We start from the raw sequence: 23573 nt of genomic DNA, 5'->3' as shown, positions 1-23573 counted from the left end.
TTATTTTCTGTAAAGTCAAAGAATGCAAATTTTTACCCAGTTGGAGTTAAAATTGTAGGAGAAATAATGTTTTGCAATATTTGCTATGCCTGTTAGATGTAAGAACTTCAAGGGAAGACTTAAGTAGAGATGGAAAGGAAGAAAAAATGACAAGAAAATTACTTATACTTTCTTTGCTTGACACACAGTCAGTCTGTCTGTAGATTTATACATATGTATGTGCACACATACACACACTCAGAAAAAAGACTTTGATAGTGTTTAAGTGATAATGCTTTGATAACATTTTAAATCAGAAAGAACAACTCTCAATTATTCAAACTCATTCAATATGGACTTCCACAGACACAAGTGATTGTCAAAATATTTAAGTTTAACAGAATTTTGTAGTTTATTCACATGTAATATGTGACATAAATATTTGTGTATATTACATTTATTTATAAATGTAAAGATATTATAAAGTATTTGTATGTGCTAAAATCTTATATAAGCATTTTCATACTATTTGCATTTTGTATTATAAGCATTTTGGATATTCATTTGTACATGGACATAAATAAGTATATAAAATGTATGCCTACATATATGTAAAAAGATGATACAAGGATAGAACCTTAGGAATATAAATAACTTAAGGTTCATGTAGACCAGCATCCCATGTGATTCTCAACCTGGCCTTTGACTGTGCTCAAATTTTTCCAGATTGTCTGCACAGGATTCCTGCAGTGCCCCCAGTGAATTCTTACTCCATTCTGATTCTGCTTGGCCTTGATGATCAGACATTTTTTTCCTCCTGTTGAATGCAAATCTGTCTTCTCTAGTTTTTCCCTTTCTTTCTAGTCCCATTGTTTTGCTCTGGGACAACTTGGAGAACTTTCTCCTTCCCTGTAGAAACTACCAAAAAGAGGGCAGTAGGGAGCCAGTGCCCTGCTATCTTTAATATCCTCTTTGGTTCAACAAGCCCAGAAACGAGTTTCCTCTGCAAGGACACACGTTAGTGTCAATATGCTTTCACAGAAACACAGCTCTCTTGGAATGGTCTGATGTCTGAAAGAGGGAAAGGAGAGGACCACCTCTACCCTGAAGACAAGACTTTGTTGAAACCCATGTCCCCACTGTTGAGACATGCCTCTGGGCTCACGAACAGACACCCAGGTGCCAATTGGCCGGATGGGAACTTCATTCTGTTTTGTCAGTATTTGGTTTCTTCCACACTTTTCTCATCAGTTCATACAGATTCCCTATTTTGTTGTACCTTTTAAAAAAAACTGTTCACCAGTTCTGGTATTATTCTTCCCTATTTCATGTGCTCAGTTGCTCAGTCATGTCCAGCTCTTTGTGATCCCGTGGACTGTAGCCCACCAGGGCTCTCTATCTATAGGATTTCTCAGGCAAGATTATGGGAGTGGGTTGCCATTTCCTCTTCCAGGGCATCTTCCTGACCCAAGGATCATATCCAAGTCTCCTGTGTCTCCACCATTGGCAAGCAGATTCTTTACCACTGCACCATCTGGGAAGCCCATTCCATAGTCACGTATTGATGTTTATTTAATATATTTATTTCAAATCTGTTTTCAATGACCTTATTAAGATATATATGAAAATGTGTATAATAAAAGCATAAAAGTAAACACTTAGGTTGTCTCCTAGACCTTTGACTGTCTACATGAGTGCTACAATGAATGTTCTTGGAGATGTGCCTAGGTGCAGGATTAATACTGATATAGGAGAAGACTCTGGAGAGTCCCTTGGACTGCAAGGAGATCCAACCAGTCCATTCTAAAGGAGATCAGCCCTGGGTGTTCTTTGGGAGGAATGATGCTAAAGCTGAAACTCCAGTAATTTGGCCACCTCACGTGAAGAGTGGACTCATTGGAAAAGACTCTGATGCTGGGATGGATTGGGGGCAGGAGGAAAAGGAGACGACAGAGGATGAGATGGCTGGATGGCATCACTGACTTGATGGACGTGAGTTTGAGTGAACTCCAGGAGTTGGTGATGGACAGGGAGGCCTGGCGTGCTGCGATTCATGGGGTCGCAAAGAGTCGGACACGACTGAGCGACTGAACTGAACTAACTGAGGACAGGAAATAAAATTGTTAGATCATAGAATTTAACTTAATTTCACTAGCACTCTCCAAAATTCCTATACTAGTTTATGGTGCCCCCAGATATGTGTGAAAAGTCACATTTCCCTATATCTTTGCCAGTAATTAGTGTTATCTACCTTTCTAATTTTTGCAATATAATGGTTGTAGTGTTTTGTTTTTTCATCCATCACTGGTTAGATTGAGCATCTCTTTACACTCTTTAGGTTTTTGGGTGTTCCATCTATGAATTTTTTTTACCCATTTTGCCATAAATCTTCTTGCTGTTTCTTCCTACTTCGCTATAATTCTTTAATGTACTTGTGAATCACTTGTTACAGATTAATGGTTGTGAATCTATTTTCCAAGCTCTCTTGACTCTATATTTGATTGACTTCATGGGGATCTTGTTTAAGAAGTCTCTGAGCTCACAGAAGATACATCCCTACATTTTTTTCTCTGTATTTGCTCTATGTTGAAATTCCACTGTCTACAGTTGACATTGAGGATTATAGATATAGTAGAAATGGGTGTCCAATTTTTTATTGATTGATTCAGTATTTCTAATATCATTTATTAAATGACTCATGCTTTTCACTCTTCTCCATATATTGAGATATCATAGTCAGAGATCTCTTTCATTCTGTGAAATGTATTGACTCTTTCTTTATGGATATTTCATCTATTTTTATAAATGTCTGTTTTTTCATATATTTGTTGGGCATAAATTTGTCCATGTTAGATCAAATTTGTTGTTCAATCACTCAGTCGTGTCCAACTCTTTGAGACCTCATGAACTGTAGCTTTCCAGGCTTCCATGTCCTTTACTGTCCCCCTGAGTTTGCTCAAATTCATGTGCATTGAGTCCATGATGCCATCCAGTCATCTCATCCTCTGTCACCCTCTTCTCTTCCTGCCTTCACTCTTTCCAAGCATCAAGGTCTTTCCCAGTGAATTGACTCTTCACATCAGGTGGCCAAAGTATTTGAGCTTCAGCTTCAGCTTTAGCACCGGTCCTCCTAATGAATATTCACAGTTGATTTCCTTTTGGATTAACTGGTTTAATAACTTTATTATATCACCTCTGTAGCTTTGCAACTTTTTATTCCTTTCATTGATCAGTGATCAAAGTGGGTGCTAATATTACCAAATAAAATACCAAATATAATTGATTTATCTATCTTTTACTATAGTCTGTTATTTTTTGTTTTGTATTATCTGTTATGGGCTTCCCTGGTGGCACAGACAGTAAAGAATTCACCTGCAATGCGAGAGACCTAGATTCAAACCCTGTGTTGGGAAAATCCCCCTGGACAAGGGAATGGCTACTCATGCTAGTATTCTTGTCTGGAGAATTCCATGGACAGAGGAGCCTGGCAGGCTATAGTCCATGGGATCACAAAGAGTTGGAAATGACTGAGTGACTTCCACTTTACTTTTACTTATTATCTGTTATGTGATTGAAAACTTGCTCTTCTTGCCTTCTTTGTGCCTGGTAGACCTTTTCTGATTTCTCCAACTCCTGCTTTTCTGTAGCTTTATGTTTTGTGGTGTTGCTTGAGCCCAATTTTTAATCCAGTGTGTGTGTGTGTGTGTGTGTGTGCGCATAATATAGATAGGCTTTTGATGCATGTTTAATACAAAATGTTTATTTGAAATAATTTTATGTCAATAGTTGTTTTAGTCAGGTTATTTTATATTTTCCATTTACTCTCTATTTCCTGTTATCTCTCTTGACTTTGCACTGAAGGGGATCGCTCAAGTACAGGTAATGGTCATAAACATGCTGCAATCATATCTCCAAGCACATGAATGTCTTGTACTCACTATTCAATTCAGTGAAAGAATTCATTGATTTCTTAAAGAAAGAGCCAGTTGCTCATAATATATATTGATCTGGACAATAAAAACCTTGTTTCTATAGAACTGAATCTTCCAAGTTGTCTACAAGTGAAAAAAAGAAAAACTTGGATGATTTCACTCTGTCTTTCATTCAAAGAAGCAGAACTTGTCAATTCAGGAAACCGTCTTGTCTGAGCCATATCAGCAGGACATAGAGACTCAGAGAATGGCCCTGGTGGAGGGACATGCAGTTGGCTGGAAGTATGGACAGGGGTGGTCTATATAATTAGCCTTGCATACATCATGCTGATGTGAATTCTGAGTGGATGGAACATAGACAGATATTTCATTGGTCTATTTTCAGGCATTTCACAATATTCTTTCTTCATTAAATCACTAATTAAATGCCCTGAAATTTGCCAAAATGATTTCATTGACTTAGAGCTTCATTGAAATACCTTAATTACCTTTATTATATCTTGGTCTTCTTGATGACATATTTCATACAAATACAGCCCTTGAAGTCAGATATGATTAATATCCAGGCTTCTAAAGAAGGATGACATTTCCTAAGTCAAGGTCATGAAAAATACTTCTCATATAAACACATTGTAATTACTAGCAATTCTTGTAAAGAAGCTAATTGGGAAAAGAAGATAAGCTTTAAAAATGAATGCCAGTGATTTTCTGAATCTTGGCCATCCCTGTCATTTAGCCTGGCCATCATCACTTCTAGTTGGAGTCTTTGGCTCGGCCTGCCTTAATAGTCTATATGAATAAAAATAAAATAAGTACAATCCATCTGGACATGTCTTTTCCACCTGGGTTCATATAACATGAGATATGTTTCATCTTATTGATGCCATTGTGATTCAAATGTTTTTTCTTTAAATGTTAAAGATGCAAATTTTTTGGGTTAATCAGAAAACTACTCAGTTTTATTACCAAGTCTCTATGTAAACATGTTATTGCCTCCAACCAGGGGAAAAGGAATCTGCTTATAGCCTCAGTCCAAGGTAACTCTAATTGTTGAATATGGAAATCCTCATGAATTCTGAAGTTGTACGTCATTTAAAATGTTACAGATACTGTTTCAACAGAATCTGTGTGTGCATCCTGAGTCGCTCAGTCGTGTCAGACTCTTTGTGACCCCATGGACTGTAGCCTGAGGGGCTTCTCTGTCCCTGGGATTCCCCAGGCAAGAATACTGGAGTGGGTTGCCATTTCCTCCTCCAGGAGATCTTCCCAATCCAAGGACTGAGCCCACATCTTCTGTGTCTTCTGCATTGGTAGGTAGATTCTTTATCACTGAGCCCCCGGGAAGCCTTTCAACATAATATAGTTATGAGTATGAAACACCTTCTATGAAAATCCTTGAAGAAATGTCTCATATGGTTGACAAGAGTACAGGTGATCCATTTTTCTTGAAAGTGCTTTGGAAGGAGATGCTGTCATATTTCCCATAGCTCATGTTAGTGTTTTATTTCCCCAAATTTCAAGTAGTTTGTCTTTTCTCTTTGTATCTAATACGTATCTTTCCAGCACATGGAAACAATAGTTCTTGTTTCTCATCATTTTCTTTCTACATTATGCCTTAAGGATTTTTTCCCTAAAATATTTTAAGTATATTTTCCACCATGTACTTATTCAGTAATTTTAAACATTTTCTTAGTTCCTCTTACTTTTCTACTTATGTTGTCATATTTATGGCTCTGTAGTTCTTCTCACAATCTGGTAGTCCAACATAGACTTGCTACATAAGAATGACCTTGTTTACAAAGTACAAGAGTTTGATACTCTTATCAATGATTTATTCCAAAGTTACACTAATCTTATATTAACTGTGCTACTTGATTGCATTGTATTTATGAGCCCTACCTTTGCTACAGCTTCATCTACCGGAAACCCATTATCCAGTATATGCAATATGTGTATGTGTTTGTGTGTGTGTGATTTATTTTTTAATATTTGCCAGGTTTTCTTGTATTTTTGTGGCACAGTGGTAACGAATCTGCCTGCCAATGCAGGATATGCAAAAAACATAGGTTTAATCTCTGGTGGGTCAGGAAGATCCTCTGGAGTAGGAAATGGCAACCCACTCCAGTATTCTTGCCTGGAAAGTTCCATGGACAGAGGAGTCTGGCAGGCTGCAGTGCAAGGGGTCATAAACAGTCGAACATGACTGAGCACACACACAGAGTCTTGTATTTTTAAGTTAAGTCTTCTGGGATTTCTTGAGTTCTAATTCAGCGGTTGGCATTGAGTTCTTCCTCAGTTCTTGCTATGTGATATATATATATATATATATATATATATATATATATATATTTACTGAGCTCATGAATATGCATTACCCCAAAGACAAAGTTCTGTTCAGAACACTGTCTGGACTTGGGACAGGCAAATGAGCAAGATAAACAAGTGAATAAGCAGACTTTTTTTAAGGTAATAAGCAGCAAAAAATGTCAACTACTTTTTCCCTTGCTTTTGTCATCCCTTTTCTGTTCTGCAGAATAAGAGGAAAATACTGATAATCACATACAGCTGGGTCTTATTAAAAGAGAACCCAGCACACATGATTCCCCCAGTGGCAATCTAAAATGAATAAAAGTGATTTGGATGGATGGATGGATGGACAGATGGATTGATGAATAAATGAATGGTTGGATAGACAGATGGATGGCTGGATAGATGAATGGATGAAGTATACAGAGATGAGATTACAAACAGACCTGATTTTATTATGAAAAATAGATCAAATTTTCATTTTAGATGAAGCTAACTATTGCAGGTTGTGTTCTTCAGGGAACAGTCTCTAAGTTGGAGTTTAGTGTGCAGGATGTTTACCAGGGAGTGTCCTTATCATTGACACCTGGGAAGGAGAGGCAAGGAGAAGGACTGGGCACAGGGAGAAGATGAGTTGTAATGCAGGCATATGGCAGCCTCATCTGATTAAGCAGGAGTCTCTGGAGAAAGTGTTTCTTCAAAGTCGTCCTGGGTTTGGGCAAAATTGCCCTCTTCAGTCACTCAATGGATACAGGCCACCAAGGATCTCTGCAGCTGGGACATTTTTGAAGTGGCTGATGGCTACTGGGTACCCCCCTGAGGTCACTTGCAGATTCTGGGGCCTATGTCTTTAAAGTAACCTGGGCCATGTGTCTTCATGTACTTCACATCCTACCACTTATACAAATGTTAAACAGCTATAGATATGCATGATAAACACCTTTACCTAAAGATGTTTTCATTAAATTGCTCCCCCTTTCTCTAATAACATCATCTAATATTTCAAATAAGAACTAAAGTTTGTCACAGTGCATGATAGGATCGTAATTAGACTAGATCTTTGTCATCAAAATGTTTAATTCAAAGGATGTCTTTGACTTCTATTACTTCTTTAACTTGTTTATTATTCAGGTAATATCTGTGCATCTACTGTTAATGAGATCAAGTAATAATAGGATGGTCACTGCTGACACAGGATTGGGGTCAGTGGGAGGACCGATGAAGAAATAAGCATAATGCTGGGGGAGGGAGCAACTGCCTTGAGAAAGGGAGCACAAGATGAGAAACAGCATGTTTCAGCTAGCTGGGTAGAGAAATAAGAAAGTCACTGATTTCAAAACAGTGTCATCATTGAAATATATGGGAGCTATTTGGACAGCAGAGGAGATGGATATTTAGCTAGGTCTGGACAGAAAGTCTAAAATCAGAAGACAGTTTCCAAGAGAAATGGAGCTGAGTATTAGAGGCATGCACAGCTTGAAAAAAAAGTCCCCAAAGGAGGTACCAATGCAGTTGAGTTATAGCACTTCAAGCCAGTTGGGGTGAAATGGGGCCTCGTGGGTTGGGGGGGACAGAAAGAGGGACAGGGTGTAGCCTTCACATTCACAGTCAATGTTCCTGAACCAGAGGGTACTTGCTCAAGGCAAACCTTGAGAGACAGTATCCGGTCTTGTAGCATTCAGTGTCTCCTGCAGGATTTTGAAGGCAGTAACATGATTGACGGAGAGATTTACAGGAGTGTCTTAGAAAAAGTAATCTGATTGAGGTATGTGAGATGGATTACAGTGCAGAAGGAAAAGAATGAGAAAGACCGATTAGGACAGGATTGAAAAGTTTTCATAAAAGATGGTGATAGTGTGCTCAGGAACAAAAGAGCCAGATGCAAGAGGTACTGAGAGATGGAGTAACTAGACATCACAGCCCAGGGAGAGAGAGATGAAGGCAGCGAGAGATGAATAGCTAGGAATATCATATTCCATTCCATTCTATCCTACTCTATATAACATTTATTCAATAACTTTTATTATTCTGAACTTCTTGCGGCTGGGAGATTTTACTAGAGAATTGAAAGTGAAAGTGAAGTCACTCAGTCGTGTCCGACTCTTTGCAACCCCGTGGACTGTAGGCCACCAGGCTCCTCCGTCCATGGGATTCTCCGGGCAAGAATACTGGAGTGGGTTGTCATTTCCTTCTCCAGGGGATCTTCCCGACCCAGGGATTGAACCCAGGTCTCCCGCATTGCAGGCAGATACTTTAACCTCTGAGCCACCAGGGAAGCCCTAGAGAATTGAAGGGGAGGCTTGAATGAAAAGGAAACAGGACACATTTGGGCTGGGATCTGAAATCCTCTGAGACATCCAGGTGAAGATCGTAGCAGACAACTGAACATGCAGTCAGGAAGCTTGAGAAGGAGTTTTGGGTGAAGAGGTAGATGAGGCAGTCCATAGCGTGGAGCTGACACCTGGGATGAAGGGTGTAGGTGGGACCATCAGAGAAATTGAGGGAGAGGAAGCGAGGCTGGGTCACCGAGGGACAGTGTCTCCATTAGGAAGGGGCACAACCCATTCCAGTATTCTTGCCTGGAAAATCCCATGGGCAGAGGGGCCTGGTGGGGAAGAGTCTATGGGTTGCAAAGAGTTGGATACAACTTAGAAACTAAGCAACTGAGTAAAATAAGGACCAGAATTCTACATAGAAAAAAATACACATTAGGAGATAACACCAGAAAAGGAAAGAGTTCCAACTCTGGGAAAATTACAATATAACCTGAGAAAAGATATGTTTTATCATAGTAACATCTACAGCAGATGATGTTCTAACAACAGTAGGACAAGTTCACGGAGACCGAGGACAGTAGGGGTTCATCTCATGTGAGAATTGTGAAGTTCATGTTTGTGGTTTTGCATGTTTATTTCAATTGCAAATAGGCAATTTCAAGTCAAGGCAGGTTTCTTGAACCTAGGACTTTCTGAAATTGGGATAAATGTGTGTGATTTGGTCCCATTATTGTTTTCTGTCCATGAGGGAGAAGGTTTATCATTTAGAATGAAGCCAGAGCTAGTAACCTCTGAGACACCAGTTTACTGTTTTTGCTATGACACTTGTCTTAGAAAGTACTATTGACAGAGATATGTGTGCTCCTTTGAGTATGCCTACAACAATTCACGGGTGTGAACATCTCCACATGCACCCAAGCCTCCTACTTAACTTAATGTGATTATTTCAATTTCTGGCTAAACAATTAGCCTGTTTATGTAACCTGTTTAATTTAGTATGTTTTATGTGGTTTGGGCTGTTGCAAATATGCCCAAGACACAGCTCCCTAAAGGAAATTTAGAGATGGACCCTGAAGGCCATCCTGCCCCCTAGATGGACATGCCTCTCTCCTTCTTTGCCCTTCCACCCAGCAGTAGCCCCAGAGAACACCCTACTGGCTCACTCCTGCTTTTTATTTCTAGGTCAGTGTTTGGGTGTCAGTTAATATCAGCCCATGTTTATGTGCACATCCAGAAGCTTCTGTTTACTTAGCACCTGCTGGCCCCGAGCAATGCCCTCCTCACTTCTGCATCAGACCCTCCCAAAGTTCTCTGCCCTGTGCCCTTCTCCTCTGGCAGGCATGAGCCAAGGACCTGGAGCCTAATTCGTGGTGAGCCAGGAAGAGCTCTGGCAGCTAATGACCCAGAAGTTGCCCAGTTCAGTGTTTCTGATGGCCATACGTGAATAAGCAAGCCTAGGTCTTGACTTTATCTCCCAACTTGCCCTACCAGCAGGGGGAGAAATGGCTCAGTGGATCCACGAGTTAGAAGTCCGGGGACCCTAGGACATGTGGCATATAGTATGTGTGTATGGAAAGTATTTGTTGTTGGGAGAACATGAATGCAAAGAGTAAAGTGATGGGTATAGTAATAGATATATTAGACAATCTCAGAGGGTTTTGTAGACTGGGTGAAAGGTCTTGGAAATTATACTTTAGGACTCCTCAGAGGTTTTCAAGAGGGCTTTGCATTTCAAAACATTTTTCTGGTGGATATGTGAGAAATGCTTTTCAGAGAGAATAAAATAATTGTTACTTTGGTACAGGTGCGAGATAAGAGAGAACTCTGGCAGCTGACGTAGCAATGTATAGAAAGATTCTGATTCAAAAGAGGTTTGAACACAGAGCATCAAGCTGAGCTGAGCTCCCTGCACTGTTCATCGAGTCCCCACCATCTTTGTTTCACACACGGCAGTGCACATACATCCATTCCCATCTCCCAGTTCATCCCGCCCCCAACCCTCCTGTGTCCACCCATGTTCTCTACGTCTGCATCTCTGTTCCTGCCCTACAGATAGGTTCATCTGTACTATTTTTCTAGATTCCACATCTATGGTTGTTAATATAGGCTGGGATGTGGAGGAGGGTGGTCCAAGAAGGAGGGGATATATGTATACATACAGTTGATTCACTTCGTTGTACAACAGAGACTAACACATCAGTGTAAGACAGTTATACCCCAATAAACAAAGAGATTTAGACAAGAACATCTTGAGGGATTTAGTGATTTATTAGCTGATAAGATTGAGAACAAGACGGAAGTATGTGTGACTCTCAGTTTCTAGATGTAGTGGCCAGTCAGCTGTGTACTGCTTAGTCCATTCATTATAATTAGGTTGTCAACTTCCTTGGCCACTTGGCTAATCAGGCTGCATAGGACCTCACCTTCATCCTTCCTGTCTCACCATCTTGTCATTGTTATGTCTTGAACCGATCTCCCTTTTTATTCATCACTTTGGGATTGTCTCATGTGCAAAGTGTAAACACATCCAGGGTACATCATCACTCCTTAAAGGTATTTTCAAAAACTGTTGCGCAATCAAGATGTATCTATATAGGGCCCTATTTATTCCACTAGTTGTAGAAAATAATAAAAAGATAAAAATCGATGTCTCCTGCCTCCTGGGTCATTCTGCTTAGGAAACAGCCCTGTACATAGATCTTTCTATTCACATGAGTCATACATTTCATTATAGAATCTTGAACAACAGGCTCTTGGGGTGGATGGAGAAAGACGTTAATGGTGTTGTGTGAACAGAGTGGAGGATTGTGTCACACAGTCAGTGATCTACTTTTCTAGACTTGAGAGCACACTGCAATGTTGCAGAATTGGACAATAACCAGTCTTATAGGTAGAGAGTCCATTAACCAGTGTGCTCAACCCACAAGTCACACGTGTTCATCATCCTCACAGTTTTCAGGCCACAGCTTGTACCTGGATGAGTCTACTCATCCAGAGCCCTGAGTCTACTTAGGTTCCAGGCATCCCTGGTGGGCATACAGACCCTGAAATGGGTGTGTAATTGGGACTGGACTCTCAGGGACCAGCCATGGGATTTGCATGCCCATAATGGGCGGTGTTAGGAGATGCGATTTTTGGAGATTTTGTGAAACACATAAGATGTTATAAAAAAATAAAAAATAAAACCTTCTTAACAGTTGGGAAGAAAGGACTTGTTAAACAGAATAGAAAAAAGAGACGGGAAAATTAAAGTATCTGCAGCCATGACTCAGAAGACTTTGGCTTGAGGCAGTCTCTTTAAACAGTCTGATACTGAGAGCTGTCAACCTGAGACTTTTGTATGGAGACTCATGGAGTTCAATTACAGAAATGGAATGACAAAATGTGGAATTGATGGAATTATATATGGCAATGGAAAAAGAGCCTCACATGTCTCAACGTGTATGTAATGCATTTGATTTTCCCAGTGAATTATGGGCCTTGGGACAAAAAGAGGAAAAAAAAAAAGAGGAAGAGGAAAGGAGGAAAGATGCTAAAGTGAGCTACCTGTGTGTACCACCTGGGCTCTGGGGCCGCATGTTACATAAAGCCCACCACTGACACTCTTATGAATTGTTTCACCATCATTGTTTTACATGTGAAGAAATGGAATCAGAGAGTTAAAAAATAAAAAAACTGGGTCAAGGACTTCTCTGGTGGTCTAGTGGTTAAGAACCCACCTGCCAATGCAGGGGACACAAGTTCAGTCCCTGGTCGAGGAAGATTCCACTTGCCTTGAGACAGTGAAGCCTGTGCACCACAGTTACTGAAGCCCACATGCTAGAGCCCATGCTCAGCAACAAGAGAAGCCACCATATAAGAAGCCCATGCACTGTAACTGGAGAGTAGGGGGCCTACTCTCACACAACTAGAGAAACCTGTGCCCAGCAAGGAAGAGCCAGTGCAGCCAAAAATAAAATAAATGAATGAATGAATGAAAAAAGAAGACTGTATCAAGATAACACTGCTAAAACTACCCACAACTGGCCAACACCCAACTATGTTTCTTTTAATATGCTTTAATAAACTCTCCTCCAGGTGGGGTTGGGGGAGAGAAGTAAAAATTGTTTTGTACCCTCTGAAAAAGAATATACATTTAATTTTTGAGGGGCAAGACAGAAATATATTAGCCTGATTTCATGTTCTTGCTATGCATTTAGAAAGAACAAGAATCTAGATTAACATTTAGTCTAAATTAACACAGCATTAGAGAATGGAACCCACACCATTATGTAGAATGAAATCCACAAAACTGATAAGAAGTGACCTTGAGCAGATATTTACAAACTACATAAGAAGGATATGTGAAAACCTGCTGCAGGTTACATTCATAATTTCTGCTCCTACAATGCGACAGTGTTTCATTATCAATAAGATTCAGAGAATTTACCTTAGAAAATGAGGCAATGATTCTGATAAAGTAAGTGATGTGCCTAAAGCTGGTGATTTGACTTCACCAGAATAATTACAAGAGATTTAGAACCCCTTGGTGTACTTCTTGTCTCCAATTTTGTATCTTATAAATAAAAAATATAAAATATTGGACCCTTTCAAATATTTCTGAGCATTTTCTACAGCAGACTTGCATTCACAGCTGAAGCAAAGGAGACAACATACGTAGTAAGAAGTGACATGTTTGACACATAGGTTTTTAAAATTTAATTTGCACTAAAAACGTGCATCCCAGTGTAATGTGGCAAGCGAAACAAGAAGTCACAAAGCTAATGTTAGCATTATTCTGGGAAAATGACTTTTCCCTCGAACTAAATCCTTCCTCTCATCATGTAAAATTTTAACTATCTTGGATACCTTTTTTAAAAATAAATATGTTCTGAAATATTTTAGGTATTATTTTTTCCCCATTTAATATATTAACAATAGCTTATGAGTCAAGAGTCTTAATTATGCACCTTGATATTGTATTAACTGCAGAAACACTGGCTGTGAAGAGCAGGGTGCCCCAGCGTAGACTCTGGGCCAGCTGCTGTGTGTGCTGTGGTTGCATCTGCTCTTTGTATTTATGCTTCGTTTCTGCCTCACATTAACCTTACCTATTGTGGCTTCTTACTGAGCCCTTGTCAATATGCCAATTCTCAGCATCCAGTTGAGACCAAGAAATGAGATAATAAGAGTGCTGCAAAAGTTTAAAATACAATGTTCAGAGTGAGGGATTGTCCTCTGAGTGACGTGAGTGAGGGTTAGTGCCTAGGCTTCCTTTTTTATTATTATTGACATGAAGAGCCAACTCATTGGAAAAGACCCTGACGCTGGGAAAGACTGAAGGCAGGAGGAGAAGGGGGCGACAGAGGATGAGATGATTGGATGGCATCACCGATTCAATGGACATGAGTTTGAGCAAGCTCCGAGAGATGGTGAAGGACAGGGAAGCCTAGTGTGCTGCAGTCCACGGGGGTCCAAAAAGTGGAACAGGACTGAACGACTGAACAACAACAATTGGAGTATAATTGCTTTACAATGTTGTGTTACTTTCTGCTGAACAACAGCATGAATCAGCCGTATGAATACATATGTGCTCTTCCTCTCGGACCAGGCTCCTGCCCCCGCATCCCAGCCATCACAGAGTACTGAGCTGAGCTCCCTGTGCTATACAGCAGCTTCCTACTGGCTCTCTATTCTACATAGAGTGTGTGTGTGTATATATCCCACCTTACCCTCCTCTGCCTGAGTCACATGTCCATTTTCTACATCAGAGTCTCTATTCCTGCCCTGCAAATTGGTTCATCTGTGCCATTTTTCTAGATTCCACAAATATGCATTACTATATGATACTTGTTTTTTCTCTTTCTGACTTCACTCTGTATGGAAGATTCTTGTTCCATCTACATCTCTACAAATGACACAATTCCACTCCTTGTTTATGGCTGAGTAATATTCCTGGGCTTTCTGACATTTGTTTTCACTGCTTTGGGGTCTTTATTTCCAGCAGTGTCACTTTATGGATAAATATTCTGAAATTTATTTCTGAAATTATAATTATATGTCCTAGAGTTCTATAAACCAATGAATTACAGATATTTTAGAATTATGGAAAGCATGAATTTTTAAAAATGGATTCTCCTGTAGCTACTTCTTTTTTTTAATAGCCAATTGATTTTTTATGTATTATGGTTTTTAACTCCTCAGAGAACTCATTACTACACATTTTTTCCTGTTTTTATTTTTTTATTTATTTTTAATTAATTAATTTATTTTAATTGCAGGCTAAATACTTTACAATATTGTAGTGGTTTTCGCCATACATTGACATGAATCAGTCATGGGTGTAGGTACTTCTTGCCTCCATTCTTTGCAAATGATATTCACATGCCATTTTTCTATGCTGTGAGTTTCTTTTGCTATGAAGAAGACACTCCTATATTTAATGAGTATTGACAGCCTACACCCCATATAGTTTTCTGATTAAACAGATAGGTTGAAAGGTATCTATCTTATCTTTCTTTCTTGATCTGGGGTTTAGAAAGTAAGTCCTTATCTATTTCTTTCCTCTCCCATTATAACTGATAAGAAAGGTGGAGTCCTGTACCTTGTCCACTTGTTTCACTTGGGTGTTCCGTTACTGTTGTTGTTTTTGTTTTGTTTTGTTTTTTCCCTTCAGTAAAGGCCTGGTGCAAGGCAACCAATTCAGGTGCATGTGAAGTTCTGTTAACCCCTATGTTAACTCATCCACTGCTCATAGAAGCCCCCCTACCCTGCCACCTTGATTTACAAATAAGGAAACTGAGGCACAGAGAGAGGGCTAATTGTTAAGTCATGCAGGACTCATTGCCACTCCATGAATTGTAGCCTGCCAGGCTCCTCTGTCCATGGGATTTCCCTGGGTACTGGAGTGGGTTGCCATTTCCTTCTCCAGACTAAAATGACACAGCCAGACTTAAACTCGGAGTCTGGCTCCAAAGTTGATTTACCTTAGAAAAATGATCTCCAGTTCAGATAAGAAGCACCCAGCCAGCAATGGGTGCCTAGGTTCATCTGAGAAGACTCACAACTAGGTTTCTGTGTGTAAGAAACCAAAGAATTGTCTTGGAAAATTACTGGCAAGCTAGTCTTACCTAACAGCTTACACCTGGAGAGTCCCTATGCTAACAGGATGTTTGGAAAGAAATAAACTATAGTCTTTGTTGAGAAACATGGACTTAGGATGTGAAGGGAGAAGAAAGAATATGGGACTTAGGTAATGTCTGGGAACATTGTAACCCCACAATATTCAGCCAGTGAGGAACTGGGGAGGGGTCTGTGCTCCAGAGGATAAAAGTGCTTGCTGTAATGTCCCAGGGGTGCCTGCCCACCCAACACCACATCTTTCAAGACCATCATTAAAAGTCTTGCTTTCACTGTGTAAAAACAAACAAAAAGAAACCAAAGAAGAGGAAATGCAGTTACTTTTTATTTTAAAGATGTCAGTTTATTACATGCTAATATTACACGTGGAATAAACATTTGTGACACTTGGGGCAAGATTTAGAGAAATACAAACACTCTTGGTACAGCTTGGCACTTTCCCCACCTCATGACAACCATGAACAAACCAAGCGTAATTCAGCTTGATCTAAACAGGTTGTAGGCTGTCAATATTTATTAAATATGAGAATGTCTTCTTACAGCAGGAAGAATTTACAGGATAGAGAGTGTTAGTCACTCAATCATGTCTGACTCTTTGCGACTTCATGGACTGTAGCCTGCCAGGCTCCTCTGTCCATGGAATTATTCAGGCAAGAATACTGGAGTGGGTGACCATTCCCTTCTCCAGGGGATCTTCCCAACCCAGGGATCAAAACTGGATCCTTTGCACTGCAGGCAGATTCATTACCATCTGAGCTACAGGGAAGCCTGTACAGGATAAAGGGCTCTTTTTTTCAAGAACAGAGGCAAGGCTTAGCTACAGAGGAATCAGAGTGTAAAGAGAAAACAGAAACAAAATCCATACTACCTACATTTGTAAAATAGCACTAACTCAATGGTTTGTTATTACCAGGTAGAACCCATCCTGAGATCTTTGTCTCTTAGCATCAGACCAACTTGTTGCAGACCCAAAGTTCTATTAATAACTTCACATTGAGTATCCACAGCAGTTTTGACACTGAATATGCTTGTGTGTTGGAGAAGGCAATGGCACCCCACTCCAGTACTCTTGCCTGGAAAATCCCATGGACGGAGGATCCTGGTGGGCTGTAGTCCATGGGGTCACTAGGAGTCAGACACGACTGAACGACTTCACTTTCACTTTTCACTTTCATGCATTGGAGAAGGAAATGGCAACCCACTCCAGTGTTCTTGCCTGGAGAATCTCAGGGACAGCAGAGCCTGGTGGGCTGCCGTTTATGGGGTCGCACAGAGTCAGACACGACTGAAGCGACTTAGCAGCAGCAGCAGCAGCATGCTTGTCTGTACCTTTGGCTGTTTGTTTGTTTACTTGCTTGTTTCTCTGGTAAGGTCTAACTTGAGCCACCTGCTTACTGATTCTGGCTGTATTTGCAATTCTGAGTTCTAACTTCCCACTTCCTCTAGAAGCATGTGTGTGTGTGTGTGTGTGTGTGTGTGTGCGCGCGCGCATGCACGTGTGCTTAGTTGCTCAGTCATGTCCAACTCTGCAATCCCATCGACTGTAACCCACCAGGCTCCTCTGTCTGTGGAGATTCTCCTGGAAAGAATACTGGTGTGGGTTGCCATGCCTCCTCCAGGGGATCTTCCCAACCCAGGGATCGAACCCATAATACTAAATAACAGAAAAGCCACTGCTATGCTTTGTTAACATAGCAGCCTATGACTATGCATGCATGACAGCTGTACCGGGTAGAGATGGTATATCATGTTCATTGCTGTCTGACATACTGACATACAGTGCAATATTGAGCACATACTAGCTGCTCAAAACCCACTCCAGTGCTCTTGCCTGGAGAATCCAAGGGATGGGGGAGCCTGGTGGGCTGCCGTCTATGAGGTCGCACAGAGTCGGACAGGACTGACGCGATGTAGCCGCAGCAGCAGCAGCAGTAGCTGCTCAAAAAACACTTCTTCAGTAAATGAATGAATGACTGGTTTCCATTCAGTTGTTTCTTAGCTGGATTCCTCACATCTCCCCTGGGTTGATAATGAAATGAAACTATGACTGATTTAATGAATAAATTCTGCAGACATCCTGCTATTTCATAATTTCATTTTATGAAATCACCTAGCATAATAAGTGGCTTACATTAAGTTATATGGGCTTAAAATCTTAATAATCTATGAATAACTACCCCAAAAGACTGATAGGAAGAGCACATTGTCAGGTTGCCCATGACCTCATGACCAATAAGTAACCAAAGGAGAATCCAAAATTGGCTCCTCTGGTGCCATTTTGACTATTTTATGATGCTGATACCCTGTGAGGCCATCTAGGAAGCTGCCAAGAAGAATGATCCTAAGTCAAGAGGGAAAAATAAGAGTGTATTAGGGAAATTAAATGAAAACATAGCATTCCAGATGGAGTGTGGCTGTGTCCATGGCTGGCTGAGCTGAAGGTTATAACCTTATCTTCAGTAGCAGCACATCTCCTCAACTCAGAAAACTGACCACGGACCAGTTCATAATATAAGATCATGGGCAAGGAATGTGCAAAATTAAGGGGGTACAGAGGAAACTCAATGGACATGAATCTGAGCAAATTCCAGGAAATAGTGAAGACAGGGAAGCCTGGCATGATTGTCCATGAGGTCACCAAGAGTCGGACACAACTTACTGACTGATAATAACAAGAACTGAGTAACTGTGCAATTATCCTAACATAAACATTTTAAATTAACATTTGTTATTGGCTGGATATTGGATATTTTAAAAGTATTTAATAATAAAACTGAAATCTCTTTCTTCAATAGACCTAAGTATGTTTACTAAAAACGTGTGGAATGGATTGAAGGGAAAACAGTAATTGTAAAGTTAGTATTAGCAAGGCAGGAAAGAAATCTCTTGAACACATTTTTAAAAGCTTCCAAGAGAAAGCCAATCCCAAAGCCGTCTTTCAAGGCATTTACACTGAAAAATGCAGAACCTGAAGTATTTCCTTTAAAAAATGATTATTGAATTTAAAACATTTTTATCAAAATAATTAGATTAAGCATATTTTCTGCAGTATTAATACAAATTAACCCATGCTTATCATTTAGAACAATAAGAAAATTCAAAGAACAGGAGAGCCCTATTTCAAATCTTCTGCTAGTTCATATATGTGTATGCTGTAGCAGTGACTTGTATTGCTCTTTCAATGTCATGCAAGAGGGTTAAAGAAAAGAGAATGTAGAGTAATGACAGTTCATTATCATCTTTCCTTTATTACTTCTTCTTTTCTTTCAGTTCCACCTTTTATCCAGCCTTTTGAGTTTCCAAGGTTCTCCATCGGACAGCGGGTCTTCATCCCGTGCGTTGTGGTCTCAGGGGACTTACCCATCACCATCACCTGGCAGAAAGATGGCCGGCCAATCCCAGCAAGCCTCGGGGTGACCATTGACAACATTGACTTCACAAGCTCCTTAAGGATTTCCAATCTTTCCCTGATGCACAATGGGAATTATACCTGCATAGCCCGCAATGAGGCAGCAGCTGTGGAGCACCAAAGCCAGCTAATTGTGAGAGGTAAGGAGGGACTGAGGCTGTGTGGCATCCATGCAGTCAAACTCAATAACGCTCGTCAACGGTGTTTCCTTGAAATATTCAAAGTAACTAGAATTCCCATTCAAACACACACACACACACAGCTGTAGGAACCAACTATGAACTCCTCTAAACTCCAAACCAAGGTTTAATTGATATTTACCTAAAATATGAAATTTCAAAAATTAGCCAAGAAGAAATGTGTGGATGAAGATGTGGGGTCCATGGGATATATTTCTTGAAATAGGGCTTCCCTACATTAACCCAGTGATAGTTGAGGCCCAAAGCTCATGAGCACATGCTGTGTTGAATTTACCTTATAGCACTTTTTGTATTATCATTTAGACTGATGGTTTTAAAAATACTATTTGTCAAAATCATATATCACAGTTTTTCTAAAGTCAAAACATGTAAGGTAGCTTTTATATGTTTTTGTTTTCTAGTTTCTAAAATGTAGTTTTCTTTTCTTCATCATTTCTGTTGAGCATTAAATCTCTCATTATCTGCGAAGGGTACTGAAACATCTATTAAATTAAGTGAAGAATGGCAAAAATTTATGAAAAAATTGAAAGAAGGTAGTTTAATTAGTTTAATTTGCAGAAAATTTTTCTAGGACTCTCAGTGAACCTGAAATGTAAGCTCAAGTCTCATTTCACATCTCTGCCCAGATCTCCTAATTCTCATTAAGGTTCACATGCATTACCTGCAAAATGAGAAGCTAGTGTTCTCCAGTGTCTGTGGAGCATGGATGTTCTGTGATTTCATGCTTCTTCTAGAGGTGTATGTGTTCATCTACCCATACAATACTCACCCACATTGCAGAAGTAATTGTATGAAATTAAAGATTTATATTAATGTTGACTATTTGCATTTTGGGGCTTCACAGGTGACACTAGTGGTAAAGAAAGTGAGTGAAAATCCCTTAGTCATGTCTGACTCTTTGTGACCCCATGGACTGTGGCCCACCAGGTTCCTCTGTCCATGGGATACTCCAGGCAAGAATACTGGAGTGGGTTACCATTCCCTTCTCCAGGGATCTTTCTGACCCAGAGATTGAACTGAGGTCTCCTGCACTGCAGGCAGATTTTTTACCATCTAAGCCAAGAACCTGCCTGCCAATGCAGGATTTTAAAGTTCTCTAACACAGGGCTCTCATCATAGTTATCAAGAGGGATGGATTCCATTACCTTCAAGACAGTCAGTAGATCTGAGCAAACTCTTTCTTGAGCTGTAGATTCCCAAGTCCTTTCTCAGACCTTGCACCTGGTCTCCATGACACTTCTCCTTCCTTTCTGCTGAAAAGTAATGCCCATTCTGGCTAGTTGGCAACAGAATAAAGTGAAGCATACTTAGAATTCATATGAAGAAACCAACTTTGTATTTGTGAAAAAGAGTTTCCCCGAGTAAATCAGAACATCTACCTTCAATTAGATACAAACCAAAGGCACAAATGGCCTTATACTAATAAAATTAGGAGCAATGATTTTTTCCCAGTTTTGAAGATACATAAACATGGAAGCTGCTCCAGTACTGCTTCCCAAATGCTTTCTTATGAGAAGAACTGACTCTCACTATCATTTGAAAGGTCAAAACAGGGAGTAAATCAGCCTGACTCTGATATAATCTACTCTGAAGGATCCAGGTCAGAGAAGAAAAATGCTAGATGAAAATGTACACGAGTGTTCTGTGAATTGCTTGACTTTGCAGGAAAGGCAGGTGAACTTTGTGACCAAGGCAAAAGTCAAGTGACCTGGAATTGAGCTCAGCCAATCAGGATAATGCAGATGACCATAATCTGATTAGTGTCTCTCTGTGGCTGTTTTAAAAAATATGTTAAATAAGCTTCTGTGAAATTAACATTGAATCACTAGTTGGATAATACAGCCCTGAGAAAGAAGATGTGCTTCACAAGTAGGTCAGTAGCTGGAGAAATAGTCAAGGACAAAATGATGTGGGGCACTGGTTTTCAATCTGGACTTCACTATGAAATCTCCTGAGAGATTTAAGAAAACACTGATGACTATTTTCTAGTCCTAACTAAACACACGACCCTATGGACTGTAGCCTACCAGGCTCCTCCATCCATGGGATTTTCCAGGCAAGAGTACTGGAGTGGGTTGCCATTTCCTTCTCCAAACTAAACACAAGTAAATCACCATCTCTGGGAGCAGATCCATCTCCCAAATCTCTGGGGCATTATTCTTTCTTTTTTTAAATTCAAAAATCATCTGTTAATGATTCTTGAATTTTTTTACATATTAAAATTACCTGGGGAGCTTTAAAAAATGCCTGATGTCCAGGCTGAAGTCCAAATAAATAAACATCACTGGTGGGGTGGTGGGGGGGACCCAAGCACAATGGGTAAATTTGGGGGACCCAAATTTACACCAGAATTTGTAAAATTTCTAAGCTGATTATAAAATGCAGGGAAGTTTAAGTCCACATACCCTAGGTAATTTGAATATACAACTACTTTAGAAGTCTATTTTGTTCTGTAAATGCAAAGAGAGGCCATTGGTGACTTTAAGCCAGCAGCATGACCTGATTTATGTTTTTGATCATCACACTAGCAGCTGTGTAAAGAATGGACTGGTTCAGAAAGCAAAGATAGTAGATAAGAAGGCATTTCAGAAGTTGAGGCAAGATAGAAAGTGACTTGAGTGAAAGTAGTGGGTCAAGGTAATAAGAAGCAGTTTTAATTTGCAATATGTTTTGGAGGCAGAGCAAACAAAACATGTTATAAAGTGACTATAGCAAGTGAGAAAGAAGATTCCTTAATTGGAGTACATATTTTGCCTAGTCAGGTAGATGAAAGTGTCTGCAGCAAAAGTTGAAAAGATGTAAGGAGTAGCAGTTGTCACAGGGAAATAACCATACGAGAGCAACAAGAGTGTCTAGACCCAAGGCATTCCAAATTTAAGATTTCAGAATAAGAGGAGAAATCCACAAAGGAGACAGGAAGAAAAAGCAGTCACTGAAACAGGAAGAAATCCAGTGGATTGTGGGGCCCTGAAAGCAAAACAGCAAATAATCAGGAAAGATACATAATAAAGTATATCATGTCCCACCAAAAGTAGAAAAAGAGGAAAACCAAGAATTGTTCATTGGGTTTGGGGGAAGATGAACACTGATTTGACCTTGCACAACGGGGTAGCTACAGTGAATGAGAAAAAAGAAAGGGAGGTAACTGAATGTGTGGAAACTCAAGAAAATACACTTATTTTTATATTTTCAAGAATGTTGCTGTGGCAGGAGGCAGAAAAAATGGAAAGGAAGTTAGATATGGACATGGGACAAGGGAAGCTTACATACTAAAGGGAATGAGCCAGTAGAGAGGAAAAACTGTATGTGGCAGGGCAAAGAGATTATTAGAGGATCCAGGTCCTTGACTTAGTTAATTGGGTTCTTTTACCAATGGAATATGTCCAAACTAATATAATAATAATCCTAGTAGGGCCCCATAAGGTAGAACCAACAGAAATGGTTGGAAATTTCAGACAGCCAGGTTTGGGGTCAAGTAACTTAAAAGATACATTTAAAAAGTCATCAGAGAGTAACACACAATGGATTTATCCTCCTACCATGAACAATTATGAAAAGTGAAAGTGTTACTCACTCAGTCATATCCAACTCTTTGCAACCCCATGAACAGTAGCCCCACAGGCTCCTCTGTCCCTGGGATTTCCCAGGCAGGAATACCAGAGTGGTTAGCCGTTCCCTTCTCCAGGAAATCTTCTCAACATAGGGATCAAACCCAGGTCTCCTGCATTGCAGGCAGATTCTTTACCATCTGAGTCACCAGGAAAGCCCATCAACAATTATAAAACTAGACAAAAATTTGTAAAGTAATCATTTTTCAGGCAGTGAAACACACAGTAGAGGGCTGTGTGGTCCTTGAGATAAATATGACCTGTTCCCCAAATGCACCCCAGATCTTTGCTTGGTGCACTTTCCAAACCATGATAGCAGGATGAAGAGCCAAAACAGATAATAGTGACTTTTCAGGTGATGATAAACAAAGATTAACATTTAGAATTATTGAGGTGCTAGATATTTCAGGGCAGAGTACTAGGGAGTGGGGACCTGTTCAAAGAAAGATTTCCTAATATCTGTATAGGGTTCCCTTTGAGTCTTTAGCTAGGTACTATGCTTCACATGCGTAGGGTGAGACTTTATGAGATCTAGTAGAGAACAGTTACCAGGAAAATGTGACATGATTAAAGATTCCAAGAATTACACAGTGCTGAGAAGTGTTGAATTTCTGACTAATCAGAGTAGAGAATACACAGGGAATTCAGTTGAAATCTCAGAGAAGCCACAACTAAAAGAGACCTAATCTAGTCCTGGAATAAGGGTTCTTCTAAACCAGCCTTAACAACAAGGCTATGAGTTG

The 23573-nt window shown here is 39.9% G+C and overlaps 1 protein-coding gene across 1 annotated transcript in view; it reads left to right on the top strand.

Annotated features, from left to right (window-relative positions):
• Positions 1–23573, top strand: part of DSCAM (DS cell adhesion molecule) — an 859941-nt gene that overhangs the window by 568970 nt on the left and 267398 nt on the right. The window contains 1 exon segment of the mRNA XM_027551145.1: positions 18884–19162. Coding sequence (XP_027406946.1) covers positions 18884–19162 — 279 coding nt within the window.

The sequence above is a fragment of the Bos indicus x Bos taurus genome, chromosome 1, assembly GCF_003369695.1.
Source record: "Bos indicus x Bos taurus breed Angus x Brahman F1 hybrid chromosome 1, Bos_hybrid_MaternalHap_v2.0, whole genome shotgun sequence".
Lineage (NCBI taxonomy): Eukaryota > Metazoa > Chordata > Mammalia > Artiodactyla > Bovidae > Bos > Bos indicus x Bos taurus.
This window is presented reverse-complemented; position numbering and strand designations above follow the sequence as displayed.